Genomic DNA, 18,494 nt, shown 5'->3' on the forward strand with positions numbered 1-18,494 from the left:
TGACAGTTATAGATATCTTTATTAAAAGAGTGCAGTGATGTTTCTGTAGCCATTATGATGTTTTCAGGTTTCATTCTCAGAAAATGGATTTAAAAAGATCACACAATGAAGTAAAAATAAAATGGAACACTTATCAAACACCATGCCAATCTTTTAAAACATGTAATCAAAAATATTTTCACTGGGATATAAACAGCAACTGAATATGCTCTTCAAAGGGCTGTCCCTAAAAGGAACAGATAATCCCTAAGTCCCACTGAAAACTATGATGTGTTCGGATATTCAGCACATTGCAGGATATGGCTACCATCTTTAATGTCTGTGTTCTCTAATTCTGGTATAAAATTGTTCTCCCTTTTTTCCTTACGGGAGAATTTATGCTTCAGTGAGCTGCAACTGAATTTCGTCATTGCTTTACAATACTGAACTAAATACAGTAAACTAATCCAAAATGAAAACCTTATGGTAACTGACCCATTTCAAAGCAATGCATAACTAAAATGGGGTTTGTGGGGTGGTTTAAAAATAGCCCAAAATAAATCTGAGCTACATATATGGGAAAACATCCAACTTTTGAAATATCTTATTTTTATCTGAAATAGAAAAAAAGTTAATTTCATTTTCTTCCAGCCATAATCTTTAAATACTGTAATGCACTGTGAGCAGCAACATTGTGAGCGTTGCCCCAAGAAATCCCAGTACCGTGGCAAACTGTGACTGGGTTGGTCGAGAGTTCAGCAAGACATTGGTATTGTCCATTCACACTCAGCTCCTCTGAAATATAAACAAAAAATTAGTTCAACATTATGCCTTGTATAAGTCACTGCACAAGTTCCCTTGTTTTCCTAAAATGTTTCCAAGTGACATGCATTAAAATCACTTCTACAGTCACACTGACTTTTAGTCACTACTTATTCAGAATATTTTGCAAAACACTTATTGTTGGAAAGTATTAAGGATAACAACAGAATGTTGACTATCTGGAATAGGCCATCCAACTCTTTCGGTTTCTGCTATGTAGCATATATAGTTATTTTGTTAGTAACTCTGGAAAGAATGATTGTAAATATTAACTATGTAAGTATCAAATGTTTTGCAAAATTCTAACTTTTTTAGAATAGCAGCTCTGCTGGATACTCGTAAATTTATTACTACATTAGGACAAGAAGCAATGGGCTTAAACTGCAGCAAGGGAGGTTTAGGCTGGACATTAGGAAAAACTTCCTAGCTTCCAGGGTGGTTAAATACTGGAATAAGTTGCCTAGGGAGGTTGTAGAATCTCCATCTCTGGAGATATTTCAGAGCAGGTTAGATAGATGTCTATCTGGGATAGTATAGATGGTACTGGGTCCTGCCATGAGAACAGGGGACTGGACTCAATGACCTCTAGAGGTCCCTTCCAGATCCAGCATTCTATGATATCATTAAAATGTGAGCTAAGATTTCAATCTTACCTTTCCTTATCAAATCTAATACTTTTGTGCCAACATAATTTCTTATTAATCTGGACATCTATTTGCCTGTGTAGTCCAGACTGCCTATGCTTTGTTTATCTTAAAAATGCAATAAAAGTAAGTGATATTACAGTCTTGTAGCTATTCTGCTTTTCCTAGTTGCATGATTGTCACAATCAAGTGGAGATAACACACGGAAGAAAGGCGATAAGGAGATTTAAAAACCAGAACAACAGAATAGAAGGGAAAGTTTACAATTGTAGTTAGACTGACCAAACGTCTGATATTGCAGTAAGTGGCAATATGAAAGTCTTTGGCCCTTGTGCTGATGGCCATAAATAATGACCAAATCTGTAGAACCATCCCGTTGTAGTTACAGTAATTTAGGCTTCAGTCATACTCAAGTGGACAAACCATGGCTTCAGTGGAGCTGCATATGAATGCAGGATCCACCCATATATCCAATGCAGGCTCAGAGTTTCTAGGCAAAGTTAACAGTATGAGCAGAGCTCTTATTTATCATCACTGCTTGTTTTGTTTGTGAGGAGGAATGTATCCTTCATGTATAACAATTCTAAGATACCAAATTTCATACCTATATTCAAATATGTTACAACAAAACCTTGTTCTTCAGCAAGTTCTTCAAGCAGTTGGACGTAGTCTGTATTAGGAATACTCAGGGGACTTCTCTTCAGCAACATAATTTTTTCTTCTGATGAGTTCCGTAAGGCATCCCAGGTACAGCCTAAATTACTTCCAACTTCATTTCCCTGAAAACATTTGAATAGGGTTTAGTTTTGTTTATGTATTAATAAAATGCTGTTCAGCAACAAAAGTCATACAATAATCACTTTCATCTACAAAAACACAGAAAATTCAGATTTCCACATGGCATCTTCAGATAGTATGTCAGTTATTCCCAGTTCTTTTGTTCAACTGCCCGAATGATGGAACAGTGCCTGGCTGCCCACTACGCCATTCCCTTACACTACTCTTTGGCCTGATTAAAACAGTCTTTCTGCCTGCGTTCTCCCTCATTTTTATTAATTTTTTCCCCATATTTGCTCATCTTCTCCTCACAAGCACACCTGGTGTCTTCTCCTCCTCTTTGGCCAATCTCAACTCTCCACTCCTTATAAATGGGTCAGACCATGCATTCCTATGCCTCTTGCATAGTTGCTTCCTCCACAGTGCCTGTTACAAAAGAACGTGTTGACAGTACTGTTGAATAAAGTGATGTGCACTACTGCTTAATGAAAGTAAAGTATATATACAGCTGCCAGCAGCAGCTGCCTGGTGGCCTCCTTGATATCTTAGATACACTGTGCAAATTTAGTGTGAACAAACTTATCCTGTCCCAGAACGTACACTTAAATAGGCCACCATGTTTTGGGTTTGTATTATGTTTCCCAATAACTTAATTGGGCAAATACTTATATTTCATCAGCACGTGTTGTCTGTGTCAAGGTATTATAATTTATTATTGTTGTAAGCAGATTCTAAAACACTAATCACTTTATTTTTTGCACTATATTTCCCCTCTCCCACTTCTTGAGATTCCTTATGTTACTCATCAAATAAGTTCTCCCTGTTTGATTTTCTTTGTTAGAATGTCAAACAAGGGTATCTACATATAACATATCTTTATTTGAAGAAACCACAAGTAGTCCTGTAGCACCTTAGAGACTTACAAAAAATATATAGAGAGAGTATCATGAGCTTTTTTGGGCAAAACCCACTTCCTTTTTCTTCCCTCCCAAAATAGCTTTGTGTTCTATTCCTTTCCCTTGTTTTGTTAAATGATAGGATGGGGTATCTGAAGCCTATTAATAAGAATAGCACAGAGAAGAATAACTATTTTTAATGCAAAATGCAGGACAATGTAGCACTTTAAAGACTAACAAGATGGTTTATTAGATGATGAGCTTTCGTGGGCCAGACCCACTTCCTCAGATCAAATAGTGGAAGAAAGTAGTCACAACCATATATACCAAAGGATACAATTTAAAAAAATGAACAAATATGAAAAGGACAAATCACATTGCAGAACAGAAGGAGGATGCGGGGGGGTGGGAAGGGGGAGGAAGGAAGGTAAGTGTCTGTGAATTGCTGATATTAAAGGTAGGGAGAGTGGGATGTTTGTGAGTTAATGGTATTACAGGTGATAATTGGGGAAACTGTCTTGATAATGGGTGAGAAAGTTCAAAGACTTGTTAAGTCCTTGTCGGTAAGTGTCGAATTTTAACATGAATGACAGTTCAGAGGATTCCCTTTCAAGTGCAGATGTAAAAGGTCTTTGTAGCAGAATGCAGGTGGCTAAGTCATTTAGAGAGTGTCCTGGACCATTCTACACGAGAGATCCACTTCCTGGACACCACCGTACAAATCAACAATGGAAAATTAGACACCACTCTCTACAGAAAACCCACTGACTCATACAGTTACCTACATGCATCCAGCTCCCATCCAGAACACACCACACGATCCATCGTCTATAGCCAAGCCCTTCGATACAACCGCATCTGCTCTAACCCCACTGACAGAGATCAGAAGCTTCAGGATCTCTACCAAGCATTTATAAATCTCAACTACCCACCCAGAGAAACAAAAAAGCAAATTGAAAGAGCCAGACGAATACCTAGAAACCATCTACTTCAAGACAGACCCAAGAAAACCAACAATAGAACACCACTTGTCATCACCTACAACCCCCAACTTAAACCTGTCCAACACATTATCAAGAAACTACAGCCTATATTGGAACAGGATACCATACTCAAAGAGGCTCTGGGAGACAGACCCATAGTCTCCTATAGACAACCACCTAACCTCAAGATGATTCTTACCAACCACCACAGGACATACCACACTAATACCAACCCTGGTACCTTCCCTTGCAACAAACCCCGTTGCCAGCTTTGTCCACATATTCATTCTGCTGATACCATTATTGGACCTAACCAAGTGAGTTATAAGATCAAGAACACATATTCCTGCGCATCCAGAAATATAATCTACGCTATCATGTGCCGAAAGTGTCCGTCTGCTATGTACATTGGACAAACATCTCAGACACTTCGCCAAAGGATTAATGCCCACAAAACAGATATTAGACAAGATCACAAAGAGAAAACAGTTTCTTGCCACTTTAACCAGAAAGGACACTCTCTAAATGACTTAGCCACCTGCATTCTGCTACAAAGACCTTTTACATCTGCACTTGAAAGGGAATCCTCTGAACTGTCATTCATGTTAAAATTCGACACTTACCGACAAGGACTTAACAAGTCTTTGAACTTTCTCACCCATTATCAAGACAGTTTCCCCAATTATCACCTGTAATACCATTAACTCACAAACATCCCACTCTCCCTACCTTTAATATCAGCAATTCACAGACACTTACCTTCCTTCCTCCCCCTTCCCACCCCCCCGCATCCTCCTTCTGTTCTGCAATGTGATTTGTCCTTTTCATATTTGTTCATTTTTTTAAATTGTATCCTTTGGTATATATGGTTGTGACTACTTTCTTCCACTATTTGATCTGAGGAAGTGGGCCTGGCCCACGAAAGCTCATCATCTAATAAACCATCTTGTTAGTCTTTAAAGTGCCACATTGTCCTGCATTTTGCTTCAACTACCCCAGACTAACACGGCTACATTTCTATCACTATTTTTAATGGTGGCTGTCACTATATAATCTCTTCCACCAATGTCATAATAATCTGATGCAAATTTGGATGGTGGCACAGAGTTTTTGGGTCCTCTTAAAAATAAGAATATGGCATAAGACTTTGCTAATGAAGTGTCTACCATATTTTGCTTTTTCATAACTTGAATTGTCTGACAGGATCTATGGCACTTATGCTGCTCTGCCCATTACTTACTAAGGAAATATTGATGCTATCTGGAGGGAAACTGTGGAATTTGGCAAGTAATTTTTCAGCAGCATTTCGTTTTGCTAGTTTCTTAGATGTCCCAGTCCCTGCATAAAGAAACAAAACCAGAGGTTATTAACAAGAGAAAAATGCACTGCAGTGGACATAGTGGCTCAAAGGATTGATAATTCATCTGCAGGTTGCTGGTTCCAATTTATCACAAACAGTAAGAAATAAGTTGTTACTATCTGACTGCTTTTTGAATGCTTATGTGAAATACTGTGGACTATTATTAGGGATTCACTGCTGCAACATTGAGTTCCTAAATTAGTACAGTTTGATTATCCAATCTGTAGATAAGCAGAATTTGGCCTTTAGACACATTTGGATTTCACAAATAAATTTACTATTATAAAACCTTTTAAATAATATCTTGACACAAACACTCTGGCAGCCAACTCTTACAATTCTTGCAAAAGAAGGAAAATGTGAGTAATACAACTAAAAGGTACTTAGTTAAGAAACCTGAAGCCTTCTAGTTGTATTCAGAACAGGCAGAATATGTGAAATTGTGAAAGTTCACATACTGTTCTAGAATAACATGGTGTTAATCTGAAGTGATCGCCTCCTCTAATGAAAGAACACTTGAGTCTACAAATCCAGTTAATCCTGGGACTTTTGGCTAAGACTACAACTATTGGTGCTAGTTAATTGCAATGATAGGTTCTGTGATGGAGAACACCTTAAGAACACATTAAGAACTAAAATAAAATCAACTCACTTCATGAAGACTACCAAAGAGGCATTAGATGGCAACATTTTAATCATTAGCAGCCTGCTTTTGATTTAAATAGGTGATCCAAATCACTGACCACCTGGATTTGAATTCAACCTGAAAGTCTCTTTGTAAATACAATGCTAAAAACTACTGGTTGAAGATATTTGGGGTACTTGGAGAACTTTTGATCTAGTCTTACAAAGTACAGGCAGTCCCCGGGTTACATGGATCCGACTTACATCGGATCCCTACTTACAAATGGGGTGAGGCAAACCCGCACTAGCTGCTTCCCCCCAGCAGACCAGGGAGACGCGAAGCTAGTGCCCCCCCCCCAGCAGACCAGGGAGACGCGGAGCGGCTTTTCTCAACAGACACCTCAGTTTGAGAATAAAGGACTGAGGGAAGTGAGGTGTGGGAGAATAAAACTGAGCTCTGGAGAAATGTTTGGCTAGAGTTTCTCCTACAATATGTACCAGTTCCAACTTACATACAAATTCAACTTAAGAACAAACCTACAGTCCCTATCTTGTACGTAACCCGGGGACTGCCTGTACACTAAGGAAACAGGGTTTACAATGTGTTTAAGTTAAAGAGCAGTATTCTCCTAGAAGCTCCATTAAATTAAAGTAAACCTCTCATTTCTCAGATGTAAAAAACACATTAAGCATTTAAAAACTTAGGGCCAGACACAGTTATTTGCCTCTATCATTATTACTGAGTTACAAAACGTGAGGTTAATACCTGTGCTGAGGAAGAAGAGTCAGTGTCTTGCACTTAGTATTTCAAATTACTTCTCCCTCCTTACCATCCCCCTACACAACTTCTCAAAGCCTAAATTCTATATTACAATGTCACTAAGCACAACCAAAAAATTTCAGAACAATCTCATTTGTGCATAGGTTATTCATAGTTAGTCACATGCTGATCACTAGGTTGAAAGGCTGGTCAAGAATAATTTATGAGCAAAATCTATACTTATTAACTATACAAGGGAGTTAAGTGCCAACACAAAACTTTTGGAGGTTATCTAACATGCACAATGCATGAATGTCATTCAGCAAATAATTGTTGTTGAAATAGTATTTCTATGTATCTACATAGCATATTATTATTCATGATGTCAGAGTATGTTAATTTAGAATGGAACATTTTAATTCAGTATACTGTAGAGGTATCATTCAACACTTTCTATTGCATCTAAAACATTTCTCAACACAACAATTAAATAGCTTGATTTAAAGTCTTATATACTAGCACTGTTTAGAATATCAGTGCAATGTAATTATGCATTCTCTTGCACTTATCAAGGTAGTAAGACAGAACTATCATGCAGAATATCACTTATCCTAATATTTAAAAGCACAGCAAGTCTGCATTTTAAAATTTAACACCATAACTTGCAGCATTTTCAAGTTAAATAATGGAATGCTTTTTAATATGGTCTCTTCCTTAACATTAGGAAACTGAAAATGTGTCTTCACTGTCCAAACATTAACAGCAAACATTTTAGTTGTACTAATGATGCATTTTGTAAATCATGAAACTGCTTTTTAAAAGGACCAATAGGTACAATATTAAAATATAAATAAAATGGAGGGAGGCAACAATCACAATTCATTAGGTATTGCGAAATTGTGAGATTTAAAAAATATATACCAGTTTCTATAAATGTTTCTATTCTGCAAGTCATGGCAAACTCCCGCTTGTGAGGAGGCCCCAACTCCTGTGCAAGTGAATATTCAGGAAGTCTCCAACCTTTCTTAACAGCCAGTTCCTAGAGAAACAGAGGTTAGATCTGAATATGCAAGCAACTCTGCTTTGGTTTGTCTCTAAACATCCCTTTTAAACAGCTACCATCTTTCTTTAGCAAAACTTAACTATCCATTTTTCAAACACATTTACCACCATGACACTGAAATATTTCTTATAGTTTGAAGAGTACAATATATTGATTAGGGATGTTAAAGACTAGTTGACTATCTGATAAGCATTTGCTTATTGGATAGCCTGTTGCCTAGTCTATTTCCCCGCCTCCTCCTTGCCGCCTCTATGATATAGAGCCAGCAAAAGGGGAGGGGAGGTAGAGAGGTACTTCAAAGTAGCCTTTCAAAGGGGCAGCTGATCACAGATCAGCTGTGTGGCGGCTGCCCCCTTTAAAACGCCACCTTAGCGCATTTCAAAGGGGCAGCCATGGAGCCCAGGGGTCAGTTGGGGACTCCCCAGCTGATCCCAAGCTTTGCACGGCATTTTTCCAGAACCCAAGGTCAGATGGGGACTCCCAAGCAGACCCCAGGTTCTGCTGCTGTGTGGAGCCCAGCATCAGCTGAAAGTTCCTAGCTGACCCCGGGCTCCACGGCACTGCCCCTTTGAAATGTCAGAGGCAGCATTCTGGGGAAGTGCCACACAGAACCCAGGATCAGCTGGCGAGTCTCCAGCTGACCCTTGGCTCCACGGCAGCTGCCCTTTGAAACGCCGCCTTTGTGCGTTTCAAAGGGGCAGCTGGCCCTGGGGCTATGCGCAGCATGCAGTGTAGCATGGAGCCCAGGGTCAGCGGGAGACTCCCACTGACTCAGACTCCATGGCTTTGAAATGCACTTTGAAAAGCACCTGCTGGGGACTCTTGTACATTTCAAAACAGGCACCCGCATGCAGCCCAGAGTCAGCAGGGGCTCTTGTACTTTTCAAAGGAGGAATGTGGAAGTGCCTATCGAGTAGTTGATGGAAATTCCATCGACTAGTCAACTACTCAATTAACCGCATTTTAACATCCCTAATATTGATGTGGGAAAACACAGGGGTATCAATTATCCACAATGACATAAGTCAAAGAAGAGAGGGTGACAAACAAATAAAACCTGTTCAGTTCCAGTATTTTCAATTATGAGTGGCACATGTAAAATCCCCCAGAACACTAGTAAGTTACATTTTTAAAGAGCTGTGTTGTCCTAAAAATGAAAGGATATAGGGTGGTTATATAGGATGTTTGATCCTCAGCTTTTTCTTTTTAGACTGGCAGGATTTTGCATGCTGTGTAAGAGAGAGATGAACTGGCCTGTTCAGAAAAGTTAAAAATCAGCCAGAATCTCTTAGTCAAGCTTTAAAGCTTGACTATTTGCCATCTCCTCCTTTAATCGTTCTGAGCTATTATATTCAATTCTGTTAATGACTATCCAAATTAGTACTGATTTGGCAAGACCAGACAGCTTAAGATAGTCAATTAACAAAACTAGTGACAGTGAACATATCACATCATGCAATACTGTAGCTACAGCAATGAAATAAAAACACAGCTACAGAGAAGTAATTGAAAAAACACAATCCTATTCATGCTGTCAGTGAATTTTTCTTTTTGATCTCGCAGTAAGACATCTTTTAACTAAAGTTTCTCTATTAGATCTGAAAGAGCAGAATGGTACATAAACTGATTATTTGTAAGCAGATGACAAGGTGTAAGAGAAATACATTGACTAGATTTATTTTAAAAGCAATGGTCAAAATGTGACTAAGGATTTATTCATTAATAAAAGATGTTAAGGGAAGAGCATGTCTTAAGATAAGATTTCTGTATCATCTACCTTAAATATCTATGAAAAAGCATCACCATACAAATCTCATCTCCAGTAGGAGATTTTCAGGTTTTGATTCTTACTTACAACTAGTCATTCACGAACCATGAGATTTTTCAGAGCCATGCAAGTAAATTTAGGTCAAAATACTGCAAACAGTTTCACTTAACATGAAGCTCCCTCAACGTCAATGTGACTATTTGTGTTTAAGGCACATGCAAAAACTGTCTTCGGGGTTGGGTGCCTGGTCTCAATCCCACAAAGTACTGAGCACTCTAGTTCCAATTCAACAAGGCAAACTTGCCTGAGTACTTTACTGGATTGGAGCCACTCTGCATTTAGATCTTAAGGTTTCATCTAGGGATAGAAAATCCTGTTTAATTAGTTTGGCTAAAAGTTAAGTTTAACCGGTTAATTGATTAAATGAGGATAGGCGAGGGGTTCTGCGCTGGAGTGGCCCCTCTGCCTGCCACAGTGGCTACGTCTAGCCTGCAGCTCTTTTTCAGGATACCGGATGTATCCCAGAAAAGCTATGTCGTGTCCAAGGAATGCATCCGCTTTTCCAAAAACAAATTTGAAAAAGCAGACACATTCTTTCGCCAGCCCTGTAAACCTCATTTCACGAGAAAGAAGGGATGGCTTGAAAGAGAAGATTTTTCCGAAATTTGGTGCTGTGTAGACACACTGAATTTCGGAAAAGCCTCTTTCAAAAGAAAAGTGGAAAAACATTTGGTTTGCAATTTGCATATCTTTTTCCTGCTTTTCTTTGTAGTGTAGACCTAGTCAGTGGTTCCAGGGGCTGCTCCACCCCACTGGGCTGCATGGATTAGGAGTCAGCAGCTTCACGGTCAGAGAGAGGGAGGGTGCAAAAATGGCAGGGAGGGGGGAGGGCTGCCAGCTCCACCCAGCCTATGGACTCACAGCTGGATGGAGATGGCAGCATGGGGTCAAAGAAGGGATCCTACCTCGCAGACCATTATGTTAACCAGTTACCAGTTCACATCCCTACTTTCATCCTACAGTGTTAAAACTTCAGATCTTAATGCAAACTGTAGTAATAAATGTTTCATATGAAAACACCAAACAAAACAAACATGAAACACATTATTTAAATTGGCAGACATCTATACAGCCTTTTCTTCTTCTTCCACAAACTCTCTAGATTTCAGAAATACAGAATACCATGAATTCATCAGAACACGTTAAAAATAAACAGATGATTTTGTCTATTAGTCTCCAATTTCAACCAGCTTTGCAAACGTTAAAAAAAAAACTTATAGTACAGGAATCCAAATGTTTATATTTAAACCTGTTCATGTTTTTATTTTAACAGCATTAACTGGATTTAAGTGTACTTATTATAGCAAAGCTAGTTACATATACATTTCATATTCTCACTACAGCTGGCTCTCTATGCTTTCCCATACAACTAGTGTGGGAAACCCAACTAGTGAACACAACTAGCGCTTGCTCTTTTCTGACCTGAACTACTTGCTCTGGGCTGTCTATGCTGCCTTCTGTCACTAAAAAAGAAAGAAAGAAAAAATAATAAGAAAGATATATTCAAATGAGTTCAAAAATAGCTTTCAGTTTGAGGCAAATAATCCCTGAAAGGTCTAAGATCCAGAATACATTTTAAATTCAGGCTATCCACTATTAATTTCATGTAAGAAACACTTTATTAACATATTTGAACTATATAGCATGATGGTCTGAAGATAAAAAAAGGTACATCTTACCTGTAACGTACCTATAGGATTGGTTTGATTTTGTGGTTGTTTTGGCGAATCTGGAACTATGGAGTCTGGCTCTGAAAGACTAAAATAGTTTAAATTTTTGTTAAACTGACAATTTCAACTTAAAACTGCTTATAAAGGACATAAATTAATCACTAATCCATTAATAACATAGGGCACCAAGCCTCTACACTATAGTGCACCAAGCCTCTACACTATAGTGCATAGTCTTAATTTTACATGTGAGTAGTCCCATTGAAATCTTTACATTAGTCTCCAAGGGAATTCATCTTCTCAGATGTGGAAAATACTACAGTAAAACTCTGATGGTCCGGCACTCCTGATGGTCCGGCACCATCAGGAACCTGGAAGTGCTCCGGGCAGCCGGAACATTGGAGCTGCTCTGCCCCCAGCTTCTCCAAGTCAGCTGCTGCTAAAACTAACCAGCAGCTGAATCGGGGAAGCCAGGGGCAGAGCAGCTGGAGTGCTGCTGGGTAGGTCCCGTAGCGCTGCCCCTCGGGGCTGCAGGACCAACCCGGCAGCACCCCAGCTGTCCCCGATTCAGCAACTGCTGAAACTGACCAGCGGCTGACTCCAGGAAGCCCGAGGCAGAGCTGCTCTTCCCCAGCTTCCTGGAATCAGCCCCTGATCAGTTTCAGCAGCAGCTGACTTGGGTACACCTGGAAGAGAGCAGCGGGGGTGCTGCCGGGTTGGTCCCTGCAGCGGCGAGGTGCGGCACTCTGGGGACCAACAGGCAGCGCCCCAACTGCTCTGTCCCAGGTGTCCCAATTCAGCTGCTGTTGAAACTGACCAGCGGCTGACTCCAGGAAGCCCAGGGCAGAGCAGCTCTGCCTCGGGCTTCCTGGAGTCAGACGCTGATCAGTATCAGCAGCGGCTGACTTGGGAACACCTGGGTAGAGCAGCTGGGGTGCTGCCGGGTTGGTCCAGTAGCGCTGCTCCTCGGTGCTGTGGGACCAACTCGCCAGCCCCCCAGCTGCCATGCCCCAGGCGTCCTGATTCAGCCACTGCTGAAACTGACTAGCAGCGGCTGAATCAGGGATGCCTGGGGCAGAGCTGGGCTATCAGAAGGGGGGGCTATGAGGGGTCTGGGGTGGCATCGCCCCCACCCCACCCTAGACACCTCATAGCCCCCCCTTCTGATAGTCCGGCATATTTGATAATCCGGCACCCCCTGGGTCCTAAAGGTGCCGGATTATCGGAAGTTTACTGTATAATGTAATTATTTGAGAATTAAAATTTTAGAGTCAGAAACACTTGATGCATGGGTGGCCACATTCTGGCCCATGGACCAGATCCAGTCTGCAGGGTTAGTCCCTGGTGGGCCTCCACCTCTATATTTACCTGGGACTCTGCAGGTATCAGGCAATTACAGCTCTAGTTGGCCGTGAATCACTGTTTGCAGCCAATGGGAGCAGCAAGAAGTGGTGCCGACCAGGACACCCCTTCCTATCGCTTACATAGGCCATGAACGGCAATCCACAGCCAACAAGAGCTGTGATCTCCCAATACCAGTAAATATAGCAGCAGTGGCCTGCCAGTTTCTAAAGACTGGCAGGCTATCATTTTTTTTATTATTACCCACCCCTGTACTAATGTGTCCCCTGAAAACTTGTGAATTTAAACGTGTCTTTTCTCTTTTCCATGGCAGGGGGCGGGGGAAACCGCACAAACAGCAAATTGACCAATTATATAGAGAAAACAAACACACATGAGTCATCTTAAATATTTGAGAGAGTTTGTCTATGAGTGTGTATGTTTTGTCTATTCAAGAACTCCTCCTAAATGGGAAGAGGTAGGACCAACAAATTTGATATGCAGCTTATCATAACTTAAAGGTAAGGGTTTGGCTCTGCAAGGAAAATGGGATGCCCCCGAAATGGGGTATGGGATGGAAAACAGGGATACTAGTACTGTATAATGACCACAGGGGTCAGCAAGGGGCCAGACATGGGGATCAGGACAGCTATAACCCCAATGGGGGTTGCCAGGGTGGAGAAAGGGACAGCTATCTACTATGTATCTGAGAGAATTTATCTGTGTGTCTGTCTGTTCCCCAGCAGATGACATATATCCCTCCCCCAACAGTGGCCGCTGCAGCTCCAGTGGCCATGGAGAGGCGCTTCTCACCTGGCCCCAACCTGCTGTAGTGAGAGAGAGCGCTAGGGTAGAACTCTCTACCCAAGGAAGCCTGCACACTGAACCCTCATCTCCAGCCCCACCTCACAACAATGATTTAAATGAAGAAAACCAACATTGAGTCAAGGATGCAAGCAATTTTTGTTGTTGTTGTTAAAGAATGTTTTGGGATGAAAAAGCTACTTAACAGCTTCAAATTATAGCACAGAACAGCATCTTGTAACAGATGTAACACCTGGAAAAACACATTTCATCTTAGGACAGTTTCACTGGTAAAAGAATTAAATACAAGAATCCAGATTACAGAAAAGATTACCACATTAGAAAATTTGTGTGTCAAATTTTTAACTTGGACTAGAAAAACTTTCCTCAGAGAAACTGAAGTCTCCTAACAGCCTAACTGACAGTATATTGTGTGTGTTCAGTGCTTTTTTGAATACTGTTTTAGATCAGTAATGACATTTTCTGCAGTTCTATACAGCCAAATCTAACTCACCCAATACTTGGATTTCCTTTCAAAATGTTCAAGGCAGCTTCTGCGGCTCTGTGTTTTGCAATCTTCTTGCTATGACCTTCACCTGTATTAAAATAGACAATCTGATATCCTTATAACATGATATTCTTATTAAATTGTTACATCATCTATGGATGTGAATGGTTAACAGGTAAGCATCACCTTTAATGGATGATGCTTACTGGTTACTGTTAAATGGTGGGGGCTGGAGTATTCTCCTGCCCATTCTAGCCTGGAGGGGCACGTGGCAGGCCTGGTGCACTCCAGCTCAGTCAGAGCAGCCCCGTGGTGGGCTGCACTAGGTGTGCCACGGGCAGGAACGCCTCCGCCTGCCCGTTTAATCGGTTAACCTTCATGTTTATCTAGTTAACTAACTAAATGGGATTTTACCCCTAATGGCATCCCTGTCTGAAATCTTTAAAGCAAGCACTCTGTGATGTTGCCCTATTCCTGACATGCTTCATCTATCCCTGTGTTGAGGTTTGAGATTGTGTCCTCAGAAGGCAGGCTTGGGTGGCTTTTTATAGTGCCTTTGCTAAGGGAATCTAGGGTGTATTTTGTAGGAGATGTGGGGATATAGGGACAGAATTCTAAATACAGGCAGTCCCCGGGTTACGTACAAGATAGGGACTGTAGGTTTGTTCTTAAGTTGAATTTGTATGTAAGTCGGAACTGGTACATATTGTAGGGGAAACTCTAGCCAAACATTTCTCCAGAGCTCAGTTTTATTCTCCCACACCTCACTTCCCTCAGTCCTTTATTCTCAAGCTGAGGTGTCTGCTGAGAAAAGCCGCTCCACGTCTCCCTGGTCTGCTGGGAGGGGTACTAGCTTTGCGTCTCCCTGGTCTCCTGGGGGGAAGCAGCTAGTGCGGGGTTGTCTCACCCCGTTTGTAAGTAGGGATCTGATGTAAGTCGGATCCATGTAACCTGGGGACTGCCTGTAACTAAATAGAAGACTCCTCCAGAATCTGGAATTTGAACCCCAAATTCATGAATCTCCTTATCCCTCTGTTAGCAAATAGGTTTGAAACCCACTGGTACACTGTTTCCCATCTCATTTTAATGATAGTCCACAGAGAATAACAGCATATTATTAGTTGCTGCATTACCTCAAGTACTGTGCTCTGAATCCTGCTAATGAACTGTGAAGATATTCTGTATCAAAGAACTATAATCCCTTAAGTTTTTAAAAAACAAATACACCTAGGCTATGACATCCCAAGATTGCATAGAAAGGGAGCAAATCAAAGATGCACAAGCAACTTTAATTATAGTATTTCCTTGACTTCTCTGTACTTGACTTCACAATCATAATGTTTTTGCATACTCATACGTCCCTATCATGAAGACAAAATATTGGTCTGTTTGGATTAAACTATACCTACAAATACTTAGTTTCTAGTGGTTAGGTTTTTCAGAATCCTCAAATTAGCAGGCAGCTCTTGGAGCTTTTCCCTTCAGTATGTGAACAGTCGTACGTAGCCTCAGTTTATAGTTCTTTACCTTTCTTACTGAATTTTCTGAAAATATTAAATCAGAATTAACAGCCTAAAACTGCACTGTTTAATATTTAGTCACATGTGAAACTCAAAGTTTAAAAGCTTGCCTTCCAGTATTTGTCAAACATATTAACCCATTAAATAAATGATTATTTTTGTATTTTCTAATGAAAAACACAGCGGAAGAAAGATTTTTTTCCTGAAACCACTACCAACAACCATACCAAAGTATAGCAACATTACAGACCTGTGCCCGTTATGTCACCTACTGTAACTTTAAAGGTGAAACTTGGAAGATGTACTTGTCCTTCAGCCTTTTCAAACTCGTACTCAGGAGTGATACCACACTTCGTGCCATATTCATGTAACAACTCAATTGGTGTTTTCCCTGGTTTTGCAACAATCATTTCCTCCAAGCTACAAAGAAAAGATTTATCATTTTAGAAGGGAAATCTGTATTTAGAGCTGATTTTTAAAAAATGGGAATCGCTGTTCCCTGTTTCACTACTGTTACCAACACTTTCAAGAAATTTTAATATTGGCTCCTATGGTACTTTTCATCCACAGATCTACAAGCATTTTACAAAAAAGGGGAAGGCATCATTACGTTGTGGTGGGGAGACAAAGATATAGGGATGCATAGTACTTATCCAAGAGCCCATGGTATAGCATGCTTAGAACACAATGCAGCACCCTTCTCACTAGGCCAATATTATCTCTCAAATTTCCATCTTTTTTTTAATCAGAGGGGTAGCCGTGTTAGTCTGAACCTGCAAAAGTGGCGAGGAGTCCTGTGGCACCTTATAGACTAACTGAAGTGTTGGAGCATAAGCTTTCGTGGGCAAAGACCCACTTCGTCAGATGCATGTAACCTCTGGAAATTTCCACTACATGCATCTGACGAAGTGGGTCTTTGCCCACAAAAGCTTATGCTCCAATACTTCAGTTAGTCTACAAGGTGCCACAGGACTCCTTGCCACTTTTGCATCTTTTTTTACCAGCTCTAGCTACTGTAAAAATAAACTTTCAATGGCTAGGCAGAAGTCTGAGCTTAACCTTGTTTCAAAATGCCCAATAAGAGGCTCTAGAGGTGGGTATGTTGCCCTTAAAACAGTAAGAAAGGAAGAGTATTATAGCTGCAGCAGAGAATGGGAAAAGATTGCAATGGTTGTCAAATTTTATGTATTTATTGGCAATCCTTTCACATAGCAAGCCTCAGTGTGACTCTTCCCCTCCCCCCAAAACACACACACTTAAAAATTAAGACTTTTTTATATTTTACACTATTTTAAAGTAATAGTTGCATGTTAATATCACTTTTCACAGCAGACATGTTAGCTAGCTGGGAGATATGTATTTGCAACCCCCCACATAACATACTTGCAACTCCATGAGGTTGCATGACTCTCCATTTGAGAACTTCCATAATTAGAGGAAAAACAGGTAGCTCAGGCAGTAACAACACAATTAATTTAGAAATACACTCGAAATAAGCTCTGCAATTTGCGTAGCAGAAATTGCATAACTTATTTCCAGCTAAAGGTGCTGTGTAGACGCGCCCTGAGTTAGTTTTGGCTGCTACTGAATTGCACTGATGTTGAATCACCTCCTCATGAAGAGAAGTCTTATCATCTGTGTTTCAAGACAACTTGTCATCCTCCACTTAAGTTATGAAAAAAAATCAAACTGATCTCACTAACTGATAAAAGAAAAATTATCTGATACTGAAAGCCTGTACTGGCAATTAAGGGGAATGGGGACAAAGAATATGTTTTTCAAGTCTGGTGGAAGCTGCATGCTGCTTTAGAGGCAACTTTTCCACAGGTTGATAGGAATGGGGGAAAGAATACATTTTCCAAATAACATTCCAAGCTATTGTTGCTTTCTTCTGATCACCATGACAACTGGGAATGGCTTCAGTTACAACATGGACAAGTGATACAGATACAGAAAGTATTCACTACTTCTCCACAGCAAAGAAACAATCATTGGTGAGAAATATCTGAAGGCAACAGTTCTATAATGTGTGCAAATTCAATCTCTCTCAAACTCAGCAGGTACAAAAGTAAACAGTGTCTGGATAGCTTCTCTCCAACACACACCTAGCTATTTCAGTGATAGAAATATAGCCGTGTTAGCTATTTCAGGAACTGGTGTTTTAGGTGGGGCTACTCACATGCTTAAAGTCAAAGGTGAGTTTGTAGGATCATGGCATACAAACATTATCTTTGTCTGGCTTGGAACATGTACTAGATTTCCTTTTCCCCTCCCTGTATTAATTAAACTAAGCAACTAACTATGTTGCTGTTGGAAGTATCATGACACAAGCTCCTGCGCTTTTGTCAAATTGTCCTATGGCTCCGTTTGCGAAGCTGGGCTGCGGGGCACCAAGTGCTTTGGAGGATCAGGCTCTTACTTGCCAGGGGGGTGATTGACTGTCACTGCACCGATCAGTCTGCCCCTGCTGCTTTGCCCTGAACAAGGTGCGTGGAAGCCCCGGGCCCTGTCTCAGCTCTCACGTTCCCCCTGGGCAGGGACGCTGAGCCCTGTTCACAACGGCTACAGGCGTCAGCTCCGCAGAGAGCGGGGAGGGATCCGCAAAGGGGCTCCGGGTTGCTGAGGGGCAGGGCCAGAGGCGCACCGGCGGCAGCTACACTGGCAGCCCCCGGGAGTCGGGGCTAAGACCCAGGCCGAGGCCCCGCGCCGGCCGCCGAGACTCTGGGAGACCAGGCCGGAGGGCGGGGCGCAGCCGGTGAGCCGCTCTCCCGGGCGGAGGGGAGCAGCGCTTTCCCCGCCCGCTGCGAGGTGACGGCCCGGGCCAGCCCCAGTGGTAACAGGGCGGGGGCTCGCTCCAGCCTCTCCCCCCCCACCAGCAGTTGGTGGCCGCGGCCGCCCGCGCACCGGGAGAAGGG

At 41.4% G+C, this 18,494-nt stretch overlaps 2 protein-coding genes across 7 annotated transcripts in view; one reads left to right on the forward strand and one right to left on the reverse strand.

The window, feature by feature from the left end:
- The window catches only part of PRKRA (protein activator of interferon induced protein kinase EIF2AK2), an 18,857-nt gene continuing 363 nt past the window's right edge, over positions 1-18,494 (reverse strand). For 2 of the 5 annotated variants that reach the window (XM_075933724.1, XM_075933720.1), the window contains exons 2-9: positions 15,830-15,999; positions 14,066-14,147; positions 11,427-11,494; positions 11,159-11,199; positions 7,767-7,884; positions 5,342-5,439; positions 2,050-2,224; positions 1-774 (exon numbers count right to left, since the gene is read on the reverse strand). In XM_075933724.1, the coding sequence (XP_075789839.1) occupies positions 617-774; positions 2,050-2,224; positions 5,342-5,439; positions 7,767-7,884; positions 11,159-11,199; positions 11,427-11,494; positions 14,066-14,147; positions 15,830-15,989 (900 nt within the window). In that variant the 5' untranslated portion in view covers positions 15,990-15,999 and the 3' untranslated portion in view covers positions 1-616. Of the gene's footprint in view, positions 775-2,049; positions 2,225-5,341; positions 5,440-7,766; positions 7,885-11,158; positions 11,200-11,415; positions 11,495-14,065; positions 14,148-15,829; positions 16,000-17,998; positions 18,447-18,494 lie in introns of those variants that run through there. The other 3 variants (XM_025182802.2, XM_075933722.1, XM_075933723.1) reach the window with 3 other exon arrangements.
- The window catches only part of PJVK (pejvakin), a 23,254-nt gene continuing 21,886 nt past the window's right edge, over positions 17,127-18,494 (forward strand). The window contains exon 1 of one of the 2 annotated variants that reach the window (XM_025182793.2): positions 17,127-17,573. In XM_025182793.2, the coding sequence (XP_025038578.1) occupies positions 17,493-17,573 (81 nt within the window). In that variant the 5' untranslated portion in view covers positions 17,127-17,492. The remainder of the gene's footprint in view (positions 17,574-18,494) is intronic. The other variant, XM_025182799.2, reaches the window with a different exon arrangement.

This window comes from Pelodiscus sinensis, chromosome 7, assembly GCF_049634645.1.
Source record: "Pelodiscus sinensis isolate JC-2024 chromosome 7, ASM4963464v1, whole genome shotgun sequence".
Lineage (NCBI taxonomy): Eukaryota > Metazoa > Chordata > Testudines > Trionychidae > Pelodiscus > Pelodiscus sinensis.